The sequence below is a fragment of the Talpa europaea genome (assembly GCF_964194135.1).
Source record: "Talpa europaea genome assembly, chromosome: 13".
Classification (NCBI taxonomy): domain Eukaryota; kingdom Metazoa; phylum Chordata; class Mammalia; order Eulipotyphla; family Talpidae; genus Talpa; species Talpa europaea.
In genome coordinates this window covers 50809347-50827164 of record NC_140080.1, presented here as the reverse complement: position 1 = coordinate 50827164, position 17818 = coordinate 50809347, and the positions used below count along the sequence as shown (strand labels likewise).

General features: G+C 42.9%; 1 protein-coding gene across 1 annotated transcript in view; it reads left to right on the top strand.

The window, feature by feature from the left end:
- RAB31 (RAB31, member RAS oncogene family) overlaps positions 1–17818 on the top strand; it is a gene marked incomplete at both ends in the record, with an annotated part of 144604 nt that overhangs the window by 55635 nt on the left and 71151 nt on the right. Inside the window, one exon of the mRNA XM_084251920.1 lies at positions 14226–14305. Within this exon, the coding sequence (XP_084108046.1) occupies positions 14226–14305 (80 nt within the window). The remainder of the gene's footprint in view (positions 1–14225; positions 14306–17818) is intronic.

Sequence of the window (17818 nt, the reverse complement as noted above, 5' to 3'; positions counted from 1 at the left end):
CTCCTGCCTGCATGCTGAAGTCCTTCAGAGGAATGGCCATTCTGGACTCTGCACATTCCTCTTTTTGTCAACTCTACCTTAGAGCCCGACGGGGAAGGGGATCCTGAGAACTGTCACTCCTGCTTTAGCCAAGTTAACAATAGGATAATCCAGGACAGTGCGCATGTGGTATAGTAGTGTGCACTGGGTGTGTGCTTATGTGTGCATGTGTGCGTGTGAGAATGTGCATGTGTGTGCGTGCACACAGGGGCTTCAGATCCTCTATAGGGAAATGTATGGGACTATCAGAAGTGAAGAGGTAGTAGAGTCCCAGGATTAGGGGAAACAGGGGGTGTCTTTAAGGTTAGTTCCTTCTAATCAGAACAAGATCAGCAGAAGGGGCAGAGGAAAGGTAGAAGGGTATCTGTCAGCCTCAGACTTCTCCATCCACACGGTATGGGGAGCTGTTGGTATCTTTGCCTCCCAGAGAGAAAAGCCTCAAGCCTCCATTAAACTGAACTGGACAGACTTTCTTCCCCACTTGGCTGCTGCTCAAGTTGCTGCAACTCTCCTCTCCCTTCTTTGCATTCATCCTCCAGTCCTGCTGTTTACCCTGCCTGGCTAATGCATCCTTTGGTTTCAGGTTTAGTGTTTTGCTTCCATAAAGACTTCCCTGATCTCTCAGACTTTGGTTGCTGTCTCTGTTTCCTCATCACAGCACTTATTCCCCATAAATGGTACTCAGTCCCCATTTCAACTGTTTGTTAATTCTAGGGGTGGGGTTGGGAGAAGGACTGCCATCTTGCTGGCAGCAATAACTCTTCTTAACCAGCGATAACTCTTCTTCTCTTTCTGATGTCAACATACAAGTGATAAATGGCCTGGCCTTTCCAATTCCAAGTTCTTTTTTTTTTTTTTAAAGATTTATCTTTATTTGTTTAATTTATTTATACAAGCACTGGGTACAGTCAGAAGTGCGGGAGAGTGAGAGAATTCACCAGAGCCAGAGCGGGGAGCAGAGCAGGCAGACTGACGAAACACACTGCTGAGGGGAGCAGCGGGTGGCAGGAGAGGTCTGCGCGCCATGTGGGACCCTCCTCCGGTGGCCGGGGAGCAGCCGGGGATTGAACCTGTGCTGCAGAGGCTGTGGGCAGCTTCGCAACTCAGCGCTCAACTGCTGCGCCACCGGGGAGGCCCTCCAATTCCAAGTTCTAAGTGCGCTCATTCTCTCTCTCTCCCCCACCCCCATTCCGTGTGTGTGTGTGTGTGTGTGTGTGTGTTGGTGTGTTGGTCTCTTCCTCCCTGTGAGGATGACCCATCACCAGGGCAGAACACTTACTCTGAAAGTGCAGCATGGAGGCTGGGACCCACGACAGCATCATCTAGAACATCTTTGGTATTCACCAGCTCTCCCTGGTGGATGGGAACAGGAAGTAGGGCAGAAGAAGAGAGCCTGTGTGTGGAGTTGAGATGGATGAGCATCATCGTAGCTTTGTCTTGTCCAGGGGTTGGGCCCAGTGTTGAACATAAACTTTCAGAGATCAGGAAGGTAGCCTGGAAGCTGCGTAGTTCTTTAGAATGAAAGGAACTGAGAGGGCATCTAGGTGGTTAGTGGGTCTTATAAATATTTATGTCATAGGTGACATTGAGAAGTTGATGAGGGACCATCTCACCAGGAAAACAATCCTACACACAAAGATTTAAACTTGGGGGATATTATATGCTTGATGTCTATCATCTTTTTCTGACCCTCATCCTGCAGATGTGGAAACGGGACCCGAGAGACCATGAGCTTCTCTGAAGTCAAATGGCTGGTGAGGAGAAAGGACAAGTTAGAGGAAGGTGTCTCCTAGGCCGAGTTACAGAGCTCTTTCTGTCTGGGCCATGCCGCTCATTTGAATGGGAGCTTGACTTTTGCCTTTTTCTGTTAGTAGTAGAAATAACAGTTCTTCCCTCAGGTTCTAAATAAAACAGTGCCCTCAGTAGTGCCCCACGTGATGAGTCCTCCAGGTCCTGCCTTCTGTGGCTCTGATGTGTTCATTTTCAGGTTGCTTCAGAAGCCCCTTTGCTGGAGGGGGGAATGCAGGTGAATTGTTGGGTCGTTGTTTGCCTGAATTTTCATCTCAGACATGGCTGTTACACATTTTCTCCACAGAGATTTAGGGTTGATTTCATGTGCTGTTCTTTAGAATTGTCCTTTGAGGTGGATTTTGAATTAAAAAGCCAGGAGATATGGAAGTGACCCAGGGATGAAGCCTCTAGGCTTCCTTTCTCCGTCCTTCTATCAGATCCAGGCATCAGCCACCCTGGCCACACCCATCATCTGGGTGGAGAACATCCCCGTTTTCCCTGAAATGTCTCTTCCTAAGGCCCACACTCAGGGTGTGTGGAGGGAGGAGGAGGAACCCCTGGCATTGGAGTCCCTGTCGTGTGTGGAAATGATAGCAAATGAAGGAGAATATTTCTGATGATGAAAAGGCACTAATTGAAACATGCAGCACTTCCCAGGGGGCTGTGTTAGTGGCTACACAAAGCAACTCTGAACTGTCCATGATGAGATCTTTTTTTTTTAAGACTTTTATTTATGCATCTAAGAACTGGGGTACAGGCCAGAGGTGTGGGGGGGTGAGAGGATTCACCAGAGACAGAGTGGGGAGCAGAACAGGTGAATGGACTGAAATACACTGCTGAGTGGAGCAGCGGGCAAGACAGGGAAGGTCTGCTGTGCCATGTGGGTAGCTCACTGGCAGGCTGGGGATTGAACTCATGCAGCAGAGGCTGTGGATAACTTCACAGTGCTGTGCTTGTGCCACCAGGGAGGCCCTCTGTGATGAGATCTTAAAAGCAAATCCTGAAATCTCTGTCCTCTACTTGGATGATCTTGGATGCTGTGCTATCCTCCCTAGCGGTTACCCTGAAGATTGAATGATTACGTTGCATTGTAGGTAGCTCTTTGTCCATGATAACTTCATTTTGCTGACTCTAGGTTTATCCTGAGTGCTTAAATCACTCTAAACAGGTTTTGTCAGTTCAAGCATGTAATATCTTTCTTTTCCCATGGCCCTGAGTGTGGGCTCCTGTAGGAATAATCAGAACCGCTGTTTTCAGGGCCAAGTCTTGAAAGTGCTGTACACTTTTGCCCTTGCCATTCATCAAGGACTAGCTTTGCATTGCTGACCTGTCCTCAACCTTAATTTCCTACTTTGCAAAATGGGGCTCACTGTACTTCATAGGATTGCTGCATGGATTATTTATTTATTTATTTATTTTTTAGAGATTTATTTGTACGTATAAGAGCTGGGGTACAGGCCAGAGATGTGGGGGTGAGAGGAGTCACCAGAGACAGAGCGGGGAACAGAACAGGCAGACTGATGAAATACATTGCTGAGGGGAGAAGAGGGCGAGAGAGGAGAGGTCTGCTGCGCCATGTGGGTTTCTCCCTGGCCGGCGGGGATCGAACTCGTGCTGCAGAGGCTGCGGATTGCTTCATAGTGCGGTGCGTAACCCCTTGCACCACCAGGGAGGCCCTGCATGGATTATTTAAAGTCAGTGTTTATTAAATGTTACTTACCTGTTGCTGTGTAAGTTGCCCCCACATTCAACAGCTTGAAGCAATATGCACTTATCATCTCTTGTTTTGTGGGTTAGGAATCTTGAGTGTAATTTTGAGGATTTCTTATAGGATTGCAATCAGGTGTCAACTGGGGTACAGTCACCCCGCAATAAAACTGGGGCACAGTCTGCTTCCCAGATCCCTTGGTGATTCCAGGAGCAGACATACCCTGAGGCCTGGTGACTAGAGCAGAACCTTTCTCAGTTCCTTGCTTTCTGGTACCTCCACGTGCAGTGGCTTCCTTCATCAGAGCGCGCAGGTGAGAGGGCAAGTGGACGTGTGAGGACAGTGATATTATTTTACAACCTAACCTTGTGGTGACATCGTCACTTCTGCCATATTCTCTTTTTTGGGAACTAGTTGTTAATTTCAGATTGCACACAGGGGGTTATTGGGAGCTATTTTAAAAGCTGCCTGCTGCGATTATGATCATTACTTATACCTACTTGCTAGATCTGAAACTCATCAACAGGAAATATTGAGTATTTTGTGAAAATATTACAATAAAATGTAGCTCAGCATTGGGTGCTTGGTGCCTATGCAGACCAATTAGTTCATGGAATCAGTGGATACCCCCTAGGGAGAGGGTGGTCAGTGGCTTTGTCATTTGTTGAGTGACCTGACTTGCCCAACCAAGAGCCCAGACACGTGTCCCTTGTGAGGAAAGAAAGATGACAAAAGAACAGTTGGTTCCTTTGACAGGAAGTATGATTTAAGTAAAAAACTGTAATTTTTTTCTTAAATGGTTAAGGTCACACCTTCTAAGACTCATTAGATAAACTGAAATTTCTGCTTAGTGCACAGAGTTTGAACATCAGGACAAACTGATCTCTGAAAATGCCAAGAAGCATCACGGTCTATTATAAGAATAACGGAAGTGGAGGAGTTTGGAACTTGCTCTTCTTCCCCATTTAATAAAACATCTTCCTTCTTTAACTTATCTGAAAAGACTGGAGGAGAGATGGTGTCCTGGGTTCTTTAAGAGCTGGGGCAAGGAGAGGGAGTGGGTCCTGGCATCTTTTCTCTCTGATGTGTCAGTGATTTTGGCTTCCCTGGATCTCTTGGGACTCTCCTTTGCCATCAGCAGGGTGAGAAGCCAGGGCACTCCATGGCTGAAAGATTGCTGGACTGTGGAACCAACTCGATCAGCCAACTTTGGAATACCAAGAGCCACATAAAGTTAAAAATAGCAGAGGGCCTCCTTGGTGGCTCAAGGGGTTGAGTGCAGCGCTGTGAAGCTATCTGCAGCCTCTGCAGCGTGAGTTCAATCCCCTGGTTGGTCAGGGAGCTACCCACATGGCGGCAGCAGACCTCTCCTGCTCACCCACTCCTCCCCTCAGCAGTGTATTTTAGTCAGTCTGCCTGTTCTGTTCCCCGCTCTGTCTCTGGTGAGTCCTCTCATCCGCCCCCGCCCCCGCACCTCTGGCCTATACCCCAGTTCTAAAAATAAATAAATAAAAAATAGCAGAAAGAATATCTTTTAATATTGCAAATATTTTCTTGCTAGTAACAATTTCTTTGGGGTGGATGAGTCTAGAAGCAATGCCATCTGTTTTTTTAAAATATTAAAATATTTATCCAAAAGTCGAGAGATTTGGGTGGTGTCTTAGCTTTTAAACCCATGTCCTTGGACAGCTGCTCTAATTCCCTCCTTTAAAATGATTCTAAGACATCATCAAAGACAATCAGAAATATGAGGAGTCAAGGCAATTTGATTGAGTGTCTCCCACAGAGAAACAGACCCACAAAACGTGGAGATAATGGATTATCAGATGTGGACTTTAAAATAAGAATGCAATAAAACTATAAAGTAAAATTGTTCAATGGAAAAACAAAATAATTGATAGGAAATCAATGAATGAGGTCACCATCATGTTAGATACATCAGTAGAAAGAACTAGAAAATAGATCAGAAGAAAACTTCCAATCTGAAACTCAGACCAAAAAATGGAAAAGAAAGGAATGTGGGTTATATATGATAAGGTGAAAAGTTTAGTACTGATATAATTAGAGTCTTGGAAAGATAGAAGACATAAATAACAGTTTCCTTTATCAACTGGGGATATATTCCAAGACCTCTGGTGGATTCCTGAACCATATGTAGTTGTGAACCTTATATACACATTATATATGTGTGTGTGTATGTTTTATATACACACATGTACATATTTCCCCCTATACATGCCAGTTTATAAATTAGGATCAGTAAGAGATTAACAACAATAAATAATAAAACAAAACAATTATAATATACTCTAATAAAAGTTATGTAAATGTAGACTCTTTCTCAATATTTTACTGTATGTACAGTGGTTGACTGTGGGTAACTAAAACCCTAAAAAGGGAACTGTGGATAAATGGGGCCAGGGGTGGGGCAGAACAGACAATAGCTGATACTTTTCCATATAAACGCTGACCAGGGTGTGCTTGGAACTTTTGTGTGCTCAGTAAATGTTAACTTTTGTCCTTGTTGCTATTACTGTTTTGTCCACTACTGTTCTATGAAAGATTTGCTGTTGGCAATATCACTGGAGTCCAAATCCATGAGACAATTTGTTCCCTGAAGATCTCCTGGCCTCCTGGTAGTTCCTCTACTGGTTGGTAGTGGCTGGTTGGTACTGGCTAAATCCCCAGTTTCAATCTAAAGTAAGTTTTCATTTAAAAAATGACTGTGGAATTGTGTTCTTCCTTGTAGAGTGCTGTAGCTGAGCAGTAAGCTTGGAAAATACTCTTATTTATTTATTGAGTCACTTTTATGGAAAAATGCATATCTAAGTTTCAATGATTATCCAACAAATGCAGTATGATGCTTGGAATTGGATGTTCTTGCTTTGCTAGGTCAATTTTTCCTAGAAGATAGTATGAAGTCTGAAATTTACTCTGCTTGGACATAGGTCTTATTACCACCAAGGAAATCTTTTTTTTTTTTTTTTTTTTTTAAGAGGCATGTTTTATTTATTTATTTATTTATTTAGTTTGTTTTGTTTATACATGCACTGGGTACAGTCAGAAGCGCGGGAGGGTGAGAGAATTCACCAGAGCCAGAGTGGGGAGCAGAGCAGGCAGAGGGACTGAAGTACACTGCTGAGGGGAGCAGCTGGCGGCAGGAGAGGTCTGCGCACCATGTGGGATCCGCTGCCGGTGGCCGGGGAGCAGCCGGGGATCGAACCAGCGCCACAGAGGCCGCGGGCAGCTTTGCAACCCAGCGCTCAACCGCTGCGCCACCGGGGAGGCCCCCACCAAGGAAATCTTACTACCCTGTAGTACTAAAACATGCATATTGTGGACTTGCATTTAATACTGTTTTCTGCTTTTATGGTGCTTTTTAGGGGTTAATGTGATTTATGAATAGTGAATCCTTTTCAGTGCTAAAGGTTATGGTAAAAAAGTGCTTGGGGGTACATAGGAATTACTTTATATCAGCAAGAACTCATTCAGGGCTGGGGCAAATGGGTCCAGCAATCTATAATGCAATCTATAATTCCAATATGACCTGGAGTGGCATCCAGGAATTAAATAAACACCACTTACCTTGAACAGCTTAGGTGGTTAGGGTCACCCATGTCAAAAATCCCAGTATAACTTATAGCTGGTCCTCCATACATCATTCTGTTTTATGTTTTGGCAGATCCAGGGATTTTGGGCCTTGGCAAGGGTAGGTGGTGTCATTGAGGAGCTCTTGCCTGGATGGCTAGAACCTGCCAGCTGACAGTGCCTGGTGACATAGCTCTAGGCCTGGGCCACCTATAGCTATGGGAAGTGGACGCTCTTTCCCTTAAGACTTCATCTTTTTAGCAGCAGCCCACACTTCCTCTAGATGTTTCTCCTTCATCTTCCCCAAAGTGGAACTTAACAGGCATAGGGGGCAGTATCCTGAATTGCTGGCTACTGCTATCCCCATCTGTTTTCATTGTGTCCACCCAAGGCTCTCTGGGTATACAGCAGGGGATACATGTGTTGGGTGTGTCTTGACTAAGCCTTTACTCCATTGAAGTTGGGACCCAAGGTGCTCTAGTCTTACCTTGCCTTTGGGGTCAGACCAGAGGATCAAATCATTAACCATCCCTCGGTTCTACCAGTTTCTCTCCTGATTATGTTTCTCTCCACCCACAAGGTTTCACTGGCCTTTGTAAATTCCCGAACTTCTTAGCACCTATAAGATACTTAAGACTTTCTAGGAGCCTGAATACTTAAATGAATGAATGAAACAAAAAATAAATACAAAAATCCTTGCAATATAGGTTCTTTCTGACTCCTAGACCAGAGGCAGATGTTAGAATTATCATTTTCAGGTCCACATGATGGCCAAATCATATTCTGCTTTTCTGATATGGTAAGAATGAAATGAAATTTATTTTTATTTTAAAAAAGATTTATTTTATTTATTTATGCATATAAGATCTGGGGTGTAGGCCAGAGGATTTATCAGACACAGAGTAGGGAGCAGAACAGGCAAATGATTGACTGAAATACACTGCTGAGGGGAAAAGTGGGTGAGACAGGAGAGGTCTGCTGCGCCGTGTAGGTCAGTTCCCTGGCTGGGGATTGAACTCATGCTGTAGTGGCTGCCAGTGCTGAGATATACCCTGTGCCACCAGGGAGGCCCTGAAATTAAATCTTAAAATACTACTGTTTATGTCATAATTTACTTGATTATAGTTATTTTTAGGCCATTTCAGATTTTTTTTTTTTAATAAATAATACTCCAGTGAAGTTTTGTGCTCATTTTCTTCTTCTTTCAACTATATTCTTATGAATGGAATTCCTGAGTCTGTGGGCCTTGGCATAGTTTGTAATTTCCTTTCTATAGAGGCCTGTTGATTTATAATGTTTTTTTTTTAATTAGTTTTACCCCCAAATCTTATTGCCTATAAAGATGATCTGACTAAAACATCTACTGAGCCTGCTTAGTGAGTTTAGAGTGGAGGAGTTGAGAGGAGTATGTTGACAGTTGTGAAGAATCAAGATGTAGATAACTGGTGCTTGTGCTAAGAACCCACGTTGACTGCCTGGTAGTAAGTCTCTGCAGAATTGGGTTGAAAACACGTTGAAGTCCTTTTCAGGTTCAATAAAATGTGGCCTGACTTGATTAGTGATGTTTTCCACTTCGGATTAGGTAGTGGTGGAATAACTGTCCTTTGTCTCCAGAGATAGGAGCCCTAGTTGAGCCCATTGCAGTAGTCCAAGAGTGAATTAAGTGATGTCTAGAGTTTTATGTGGCAGAAACCAGGAATTTGTGGCATCAAGATTATCAGATTTACTGTCATTAATGAATGTGAGAGTTCAAACAGTAGAAGCTCTTGTGTCAGAGTAAGTGGTGGTTCTCAGAAAGTTGTATGAATAGCTCCCCAAAATAACATCTGAGGGAGGAAGATCATCTGAGAGGGCCATTTCCCAGTAAGCTGATGGACCCAGTTGCTAGGCCCTGGCAGGTATGTGACAATTATACAAATGAGAGTAATGAAACATTGATTATCTATCCCACAAGGAATATTTAACAAAACTTTATTCTGGTTTGTAGAATTAGAATTTGTATAATCTAATGCCTTCCCAATAGTCAATACTTTCCTTACTGGCAAAAACCCCAGCAGATTTATTTTAAGAGCATATGAGGATAGAAAGCAGTAATGAAAGCACTCCTTGTAAGTTTTAGAAAATGGAGCTTTTTCTTTTTTCTTTTTTTTTTTTTTAAAGAACTTTCCATTTGACAGGGAGGTGTAGTTAGCCTGGTAAAAGCCTTAAGAGGATTTGAGTGGGACTCAGAAATTTGGTTCTGACTCTTCCCCACCAGCTGCGACCTGGAGGAAGTCATGCAGCTTCCTCTTTTGCAAAACTAGGATTGAACAAGATGGTTATATTATCTTCATAATCTAATGAAGTAGAAAAATATGTACATAGGCAAGTTGTAACTCCACTAAAAATAAAGTAGCCTTTAAGGAATGGCAGGTAGTTAGCACCCTCCTCTTCCACCCTGTGTCTTTCCTTATCTACCCGGTAGACTTTCTTCTCTTTTTCTGCTTTAAAGCCCTTATGTTTTCCTGAGCGATAGTGATGACTCCCTGGTGTTTTCCTCGTGGTGTATGTGTGTCACAGTCTGAATGAGGTTCCTCAGGAAAAGGAAATCACAAAGCCCAGTGACTCATGAAAACTGACAGGCATCCTGGCTCCTGGCTCTTTGCAGCAATCCTGGAGCAGGGCCTTCCCCTGGCGGCCAGCTGGGGAACGGCAGGCATCCTAGGCAGAGGAGGCCCTGAGGTCACTTCTTGAGCCATCACAAAGCATCACAAAATCACTGGCCAGAGAGCATTCTGGCATTTCCTTGTATGAATATATTCTTTTTGGAGATAAACTAAGACTTTGATTATCCTTTTGTCCTGTTGTTTCTCTCCTACCAATTGTGTGTGTGTGTGTGTGTGTGTGTGTGTGTGTGTGAGAGAGAGAGAGAGAGAGAAAGAGAGAGAGAGAGATTGTGAGATTGTTAAATGAAATACTGAGGGTTAAACTGCAAAAAGAAAAGCACAGTATTTGGCTGAGGATTAGCTGTTAAATCTGAATTTAGGTAGGCTTGCTGCTTTAACTCCAGGAAAGTCAGTGTTTTGGCTTGAATTGTCAGTAGAAGATGATGAATAGAGGTGAATACTTTCAAGATGGGTTTAGAATTTTTCATCTTTGTTTTCAGGGTTGGCATTATAGTTTCTGTTGACTTTTGGGGATTTGGAGCCAGTCATTTTGGCCTGAACCCTTGAGTAATAGAGTGAATGGGTGGACCCCCAAAATGTGCATTCTATAGAGATATACAGTCTAGGGCCTCCCTGATGGCACAAGGGGTTAAGCACAGCACTGAGAAGCTATCTATAGCCTCTGCAGCACGAGTTCAATCCCAGGGTGGCTAGAGAGCTACCCACATGGCGCAGCAGACCTTTCCTGTCTCGTCAGCTGCTCCCTGCAGTGATGTATTTCAGTCATTCTGCCTGTTCTGTTCCCCACTCTGTCTCTGGTGAATCCTCTCACCCCCTGCACCTCTGGCCTGTACCCCAGTTCTTGTATGCATAAATAAATCTTTAAAAAAAAATAAAGATGAACAGTCTATCAAAGCCCTGTGCTTCAGTGTCAACTTCCTTGCAGAGAATAAATGTCATGTCACTCACAGGGGAGGAGCCTCCTGGAACCTGGATGAATTGGAGGTTTTTTAGAGGGTTGGTTTCCTCACTTTGATGGAGAGACCCTGAGACAGAGTCTCCCGTTAATCTGCCACCCCCTTATGGGAATGGTTTCAGAGAGGGCAGAGATGAATCATTTGGTATTAATTTTTTTAAAAAAAATTTATTTATGTGTATAAGAACAGGCAGAGGTGCGGGAGGTGAGAGGATTCACCAGAGACAGAGTAGGGAACAGAGCAGGCGGATTGACTGAATACACTGCTGAGGAGAGCAGCAGGTGAGTCAGGAGAGGTCTGCTGTGCCATGTGGGTAGCTCCCTGGGTGGGGATCAAACTACCCGTGGCTTTGGATAGCTTCACAGTGCTGCGTCTTAACCCCTTGCACCACCAGGGAGGCCTTCATTTGGTATTTCTTGTGGCAAAATATATTTGACAGCTCTCTGCAACCTGGGGGTGGGGATTTCACAAACCTCATGAGCCTGGTGACATAAAAATAAAACCAGTATTGTCAGTGTTGGGGACAGGTCCCATACTGCCTACTTGGCAGCTCACAGACAACAGTTCACCTTCTGAAAAGAAAAGTGTGTTTTCCCTTCTTCAGGGATGAGGTATGGCAGCCGCTTACTGCCTCAGTTTTTAGTTTCTCTAGGGTTGGGTGAACTGAAGGATGGCAGGGATTTTAAAAGTAACAGAGGAAAAGAGCTGAGCTGTGGTTTGGGGAATTGAGGGGAACATTAGCTAGAACCCAGACTAAACACAGCTCAGAAAATAGCCACAGCATTGATTGGAATCTTAGGAGCTGGCGTTTTAATTCTATAGTCAGCTCTTTGAACTCTGCACATCGATTTGCACACTGCAGATAAATGGTTCTGTGATTTGTTTTATTATGGCAGTGAAGGCTGCTCTCACTGCATCTAAGAGTTTTGGAGGATGATTTTCTGACGAGTATCACAAGCCAGGACCCCCCGCTTGCCCTAGGTTTGCTGAAATTATCTTCTAAACATGGGTGAGAGGCGTCAAAATAATTCAAATTGCCAGTTGTTGCTATTTCAAATCTTATTTAAATTTTACTGTCTAAAGAAAAGCACATTTCTCCAAGTTTCATTTTCTCCTAATCTTTAGGTTTTTAAAGTTATACCGTGTGTGTAATGTGAGGGATATGCACATTTTATTTCACAAACATAATGTACAATGACTGAAAGAACTATGGTCTATTCCTAGGAGAATTGAGAGTGTCTGTACCTCGATTAGCAATATAGAAAGTACATAGAGAAAAGTTACACCTGTCTTGTAAGAGAACCGTTATCACTATGTTTTCCTTCTTGGGCTGAATACGTCTTATTTCCCTTCCATTTATAGACCTCCAAAGTCTTCATGGTGCTGCCAGTGTGTGACAGCACATGCTGACGAGGACATGTGAGAGTTTGTGCCCCTGGCATCTTCTTGCCTTGCCACCTCTCAGCAGAGCAGCTGTGGGCAATGGAGGGCAACTGCTTTGTTTTACTTGTCTCTACTTTCTGGGAACTCTCCTGACTACCTTGGAAATTTTAATTTCTGTCATTTTTTTATATAAAAAAGGTTCATCTTATTCTTTGAATGATGTTTTAAAAGAGCATCCAGCTTTTTCTGTGCAAGTATAATTATCTGGTATTTCTTAGCTGAGAATTTCTTTTTAAAAGATTGGCTGTATACTGAAAGCTCTGTTTGCATGGGGACTTGTCTGCTATTGCGACGTGTCCTTTACTTGATCAGGACCTGCAGGGTTTTTCTCTCTTGTGCAGAGGGGAGTCCTTGCCTCCTCTCTTTTGGCTCACACAGGACAGAAGAATAGCTTTATTTGATGTCCCCAGGCCCAGCTCCTGTCTGGAATAGGTTTCCTAGAGAGTATACCTTCTGCCTCCTTCTGGAATGTGGAGGGTCTTTCCTGTGGTTTGTCGCCTGGGCACCAAGGGTATGTTTTATAAGATTTATTCATGAATAGTTTTTTTTTTTTTGAGATAGCTTGGTTTATAACATTATACAATTTTTTTGGTGTATGATATGATATAACCTCTGCATAATACTACACTGTGATCACCACCAAAAGTCTAGTTTCTATTCATCAGGAAACAATCAGCTCTCTGTGTCCATATCACCCCCTCAAATGTGTGAATGAATATATTTCTGCACAAGCACACACACAATGGAATACTACTCAGCTGTTTAGAAAAAGATGAAATCTTGCCATAATTGACAACACAGTAGATATTTTGAGGGTATTTTGCTAAATGAAATAAGTCAGATGGAAAAGGACAGCAACTGTCTGATTTCACTTATATGTGGAAGACATAAAAACAAAGTTAGTGGCATGTTTTTGTGTGCAGCCTTTCAACTGATCCTGCTTTCAGCCTTGTCCTCCAGTCCTTGGTATTTTCTGGGCCTCTGAGGGGGATTGGCTCTCCTCCCTGCAGGCACCAGGGCTCAACTAATTCTTTCTCAGTGGTTGCTTGGCCAAGTGGATTTCATTCTCTTGGACTTTGTTCTATCATTTGTCTGGTGTTTTTTTTTTTTTTTTTCTATCTCTTTCACCTTGTGGAGGTGTATTTTTTTTTTAAAGGTTTATTTATTTATGCACACAAGAGCTGGGGTACAGGCCAGAGGTGCGGGGTGGAGAGGGGTGAGAGGATTCACCAGAGACAAAGTGGGGAACAGAACAGGCAGATCGACCCAAGTACACTGCCTAGGGGAGCAGTGGGTGAATCAGGAGAGGTCTGCTGCGCCATGTGGGTTGCTGGCCTGGCTGGCCGGAAATCAAATACGTGCTGCAGAGGCTGTGCACAGCCTCACAGGCCACGCCTCAACCCCTTGCGCCACCAGGGCCTCGAGGCCTGTGAAGGTGTATTTTTCATTTCTTAAACAATTTGACAAAGCTTTTGGAAGGGAATGGGTAGAAATGTAAGTGTTCGATTTCCAGTGTGTAATTGGACCTCTGTCCTAATCAGCTCTAAATAATCTTTTTGACAGAAAAAGAGCTGAGATTAGACCTTTATATAATTAAGCAAAACTGGAGCTTATTATGAAGCCATCAGATACTAAAGAGAAAATGTTACAAATGCAATAATTAGAATTCCTAAGTATTACAGGATGATCTCTGGAAAAATAGATTATATAATTTTTGAGTGCTAAGGTTTTGAACAAAATCAGTTCTATTTCTACCAAAACATTGTATTGTGCTAAATATACTTCTTCTTAAACGCCTCCAAAAATTTCCCAAAATCTGTAAATTCATATATTATGAGCCAGTTCTAGGTTATTTATTGTATACATATAGGACATATTTCTATAACTTATTTGTCATATTTCTTTTCTTTCTACGAAGACAATACAATTTCAGATACTCCCCCAATCGCATCTATCAGTTCTCCAGTTCTGCGTTTCTATTAAGTCACAATTGGCACACTCGATCTTTATGTCTATATTTTCATTCTTTTCCAGGACACTGGAGTTGGGAAATCAAGCATTGTGTGTCGATTTGTCCAGGATCACTTTGACCACAACATCAGCCCGACCATTGGGTAAGTTCCTGTTTGTAATTCTCTTTCATGTTTCCTTTCCAAGCATTCTTTAAAAAAAAAAAAAAAAATTATTTATTTATGCATTGAAGAACTGAGGTGTAGGCCAGAGGTGCAGTGGTGAGAGGATTCACCAGACAGAGTCGAGAGCAGAACAGGCGGATCTGCTGAGACATACTGCCAAGGGAAGCAGCGGGAGAGATAGGAGAGGTCCGCTGCGCCATGCGTCTGTTAGGTCTGTGGCCAGGGATTGTACTCAGGACATAGCAGTGAAAGAATGATAGCGTTGAGACTTAACCGCTATGCCACCAGGGAGGCCCTCCAAGCACTTATTTATTTATTTGTTTGTTTGTTTATTTATTTTAAAGATTTATTTATTTATTTATACAAGCACTGGGTACAGTCAGAAGCGCTGGAGGGTGAGAGAATTCACCAGAACCAGAGCAGGGAGCAGAGCAGGCAGAAGGACCGAAGTACACTGCTGAGGGAGCAGCGGGCGGCAGGAGAGGTCTGCGCGCCATGTGGGACCCTCCTCTGGTGTCTGGGGAGCAGCCAGGGATCGAACCGGTGCTGCAGAGGTGCTGCGGGCAGCTTCGCAACCCAGTGCTCAACCACTGTGCCACTGGGGAGGCCCTCCAAGCACTTTTTGAGGTCACTTTTTGCCTGAATTGTCAAGCAGTTTTCATGCTGGCTAATGAGAATCAATACCAACTGTAAAGACTGATAAAAATTCAGGGACTTTCAAGCAGTAGGTTTGGACTTAATATCCCTGTCAATAATTGTTTGCCTTGTCAGTGGTCCTTGTGCTGTAGCTTAAACCCATCTCCTTAGTCTCCAAGAGCATTATTCTGCAAATCATGCCAGCTCTATTTCCAGATGGAAGGTGAGACACAAGACAAATCCCTGAGGGCTCTGCTTCACCTGCCTGCTAGAGACCCTGGAAAGCTGTCCATTCACCCAGCCAGGCTGTCTCAGTCTGTGGGGCAGATTGATTTTCCTTCCTGTGGATTAATCACTGCCTTTCCTGTGCTGGGAGGGGAAGTGGACTCTTCACTTCTGAGATCTTGGCCTTGGAATGTGGAAGCGTTTTCCAATTGCATTTTCTCCTTTCTCATGGATTTTGGCAAGATGTGCTGTAGCTATGAGGTTTTGCAGGTTCTTGCTTTTTCACTCTCTTAGAACTTGGGCTTCACTTATTTTACTCCCTGAACATTTCATACTCAAGAGAGCAAGAAAACTATCTCCCTCAAAAGGGAAACAATGTGTATATATAGTTTGGGAACATTGTAGAATTGATGAAGAGGGGCGATTTTATCAGTAAGTAAAGAAAATTCTCCACAGGGTGTAAGTCAAGAGCAATTGGTTGATAGACCAGTAGTTGGAGTGGGGTAATTGAAAAAATCCAGCACATACTGCAATGAAAAAGTAACTTAAAGGAACATGTTCATAAAAATATGTGTCAAGAACTGTGAAGGGTCTGTAGGCAAACAAGTTAGCTGCCCAGATCCCTGGATGCAGACAGACCACAGGTGAGTCTGGGGTCAGAGACCTGGGGAAGAACAGAGGTTGGAGTGTTGCCATTTTGCATTGATTTCCCTGAGCCCTAGTTTCCTGGAGGATGATAAGAGTCAGATGATACCCAAATGCAGTGGATTGTGTTATAGGAGAAGAACCTAGAGTTAGGGAACCCCTGGAGAAATTTATCCCCATGTGGGAACTACTGTAGATTGGGACAACCTTGCAGAGGAAATCTTTTCCTCTACACTTTTCTTCTTAAATTTCCACTTTCTGTTTCTTGATAATAAAAGCAAAACCAGTAAGAGTGATTAACTTTGAAGTGTGGTTCAAGAAGGTAGAGCAGAGAATTTCACTCTTTACTTTTTAAACTTAAAAGTTTTTCTTTTATATGACAACTCTGTATTCCTTTTGTAATGATTTTGTTTTTAAATAAAAGCCCATGCATGCTTTCATGACAAATTATGGTAAATGGATAAAAGTGTCAACCATAATAAACATCCTTTTGTGTGTATGTATTATGATCTTTTCATTCAACATTATGTTGTGAATTCGATGCCATTAAAGTTCTTTTAAAAAAGTTATTTTAATTACTAGATTTCCCATTTAAGACATTAGGTTGTTTAATTTTTTAAAAAAAAATTTAGAAATAAAAGTATAGCTGATGTATTTTTTTAGCACAAATACTTGCATGTACCTTTCTTACTGAGGGAATAATTTAGTCAAAGAATAAGTACATACTTCAGGCTCTTGATAGATTCTGCCAAATGGTTTTTCACAAAGCTTGTCCTTATTTTTCTCTATACTCACCAGCGTTAGGTGCTATTTATTTAATGTATGATTTTAAATTCCTCTAAACTTTCAATTTTTCTTAAAATTTTTTCCTGTAGATGATTTTAAGTGATTGTAACGTTAAATTATCTTCTGTTCTGCTTCTTGTCTACTTCATTCCTCCCTTTTCTTCTAGAGTCGACATTAAACTTAGCTTCTCTGTTTTTATACATTGTCTTTTCCTGATACATATTTTATTCCCCAATTTTAAAATTGTTCAAAATTTCTTCTGTCTTCTGGGATTTTGAGAAAATATTTCCAAACCCCAGTTTCAGAAAAACGAAGCCAGCAATAACAGATTTCTTGGAAGACAGCATAAATGGAATCCTTTCAAGAAGGTCGAGTGCTTGTCCCTCAGTCTGTCGATTTAAGTGGTGGGAATCTGGGTTATAGATGTGTTTTGTTTAGGATGCATAGTACTAAAAAAATTTGAAGCCAATAATGCATAGCCAGCATTTTTGGCTTCTCTTTAAAAAAGTCAGTGGAGTTGGAGCACGGAGCACATACCCCACATGGCAGAAGCCAGCGGGACCTGAGGCCAGAGCTCCCTGCGGTGGCAGCTCTCCACTCTGTGTCACTCTCTTCACTGTTATTATTTTCATGTTATTACTTTTATACCTAGTTCACATCACTCATTAATGTGTTCTACCTGGTCCCACAGACATTTCAGCTCATGTCCCTGGTCCAAGAGCCATTTTCACGGTCACCTGCTGGCCTCAAGGCTCAGAGTAGTTAGGTGACTTGTTTAAACACACACAGTCAGGGCTTCCGTGGTGGCCCAAGGGGTTAGACACTGCACTATGACGCTATCTGCAGCCATTTCAGCACAAGTTTGATCCCCAGCCAGGGAGCTACCCACATGGCACAGCAGACCTCTCCTATCTCGCCCGCTGCACCCCTCAGCAGTATATTTCAGTCAGTCTGCCAGTTCTGCTCCTCATTCTGTCTCTGGTGAATCCTCTCACCACCACCACCCCCACACCTCTGGCCCATACTCCAGTTCTTGTATGCATAAATAAATAAACCTTTAAAACACACACATACACACACACACAGAGCCAATGAACAACAATCTTAAGACTCAGAAAAGTGAGTCCTTTCTCAAAGTCCAATCTTGTTCATGCTGCCATTGGGAAAGGCCATAGGCTATAAGATGTCATTGTTCCCATG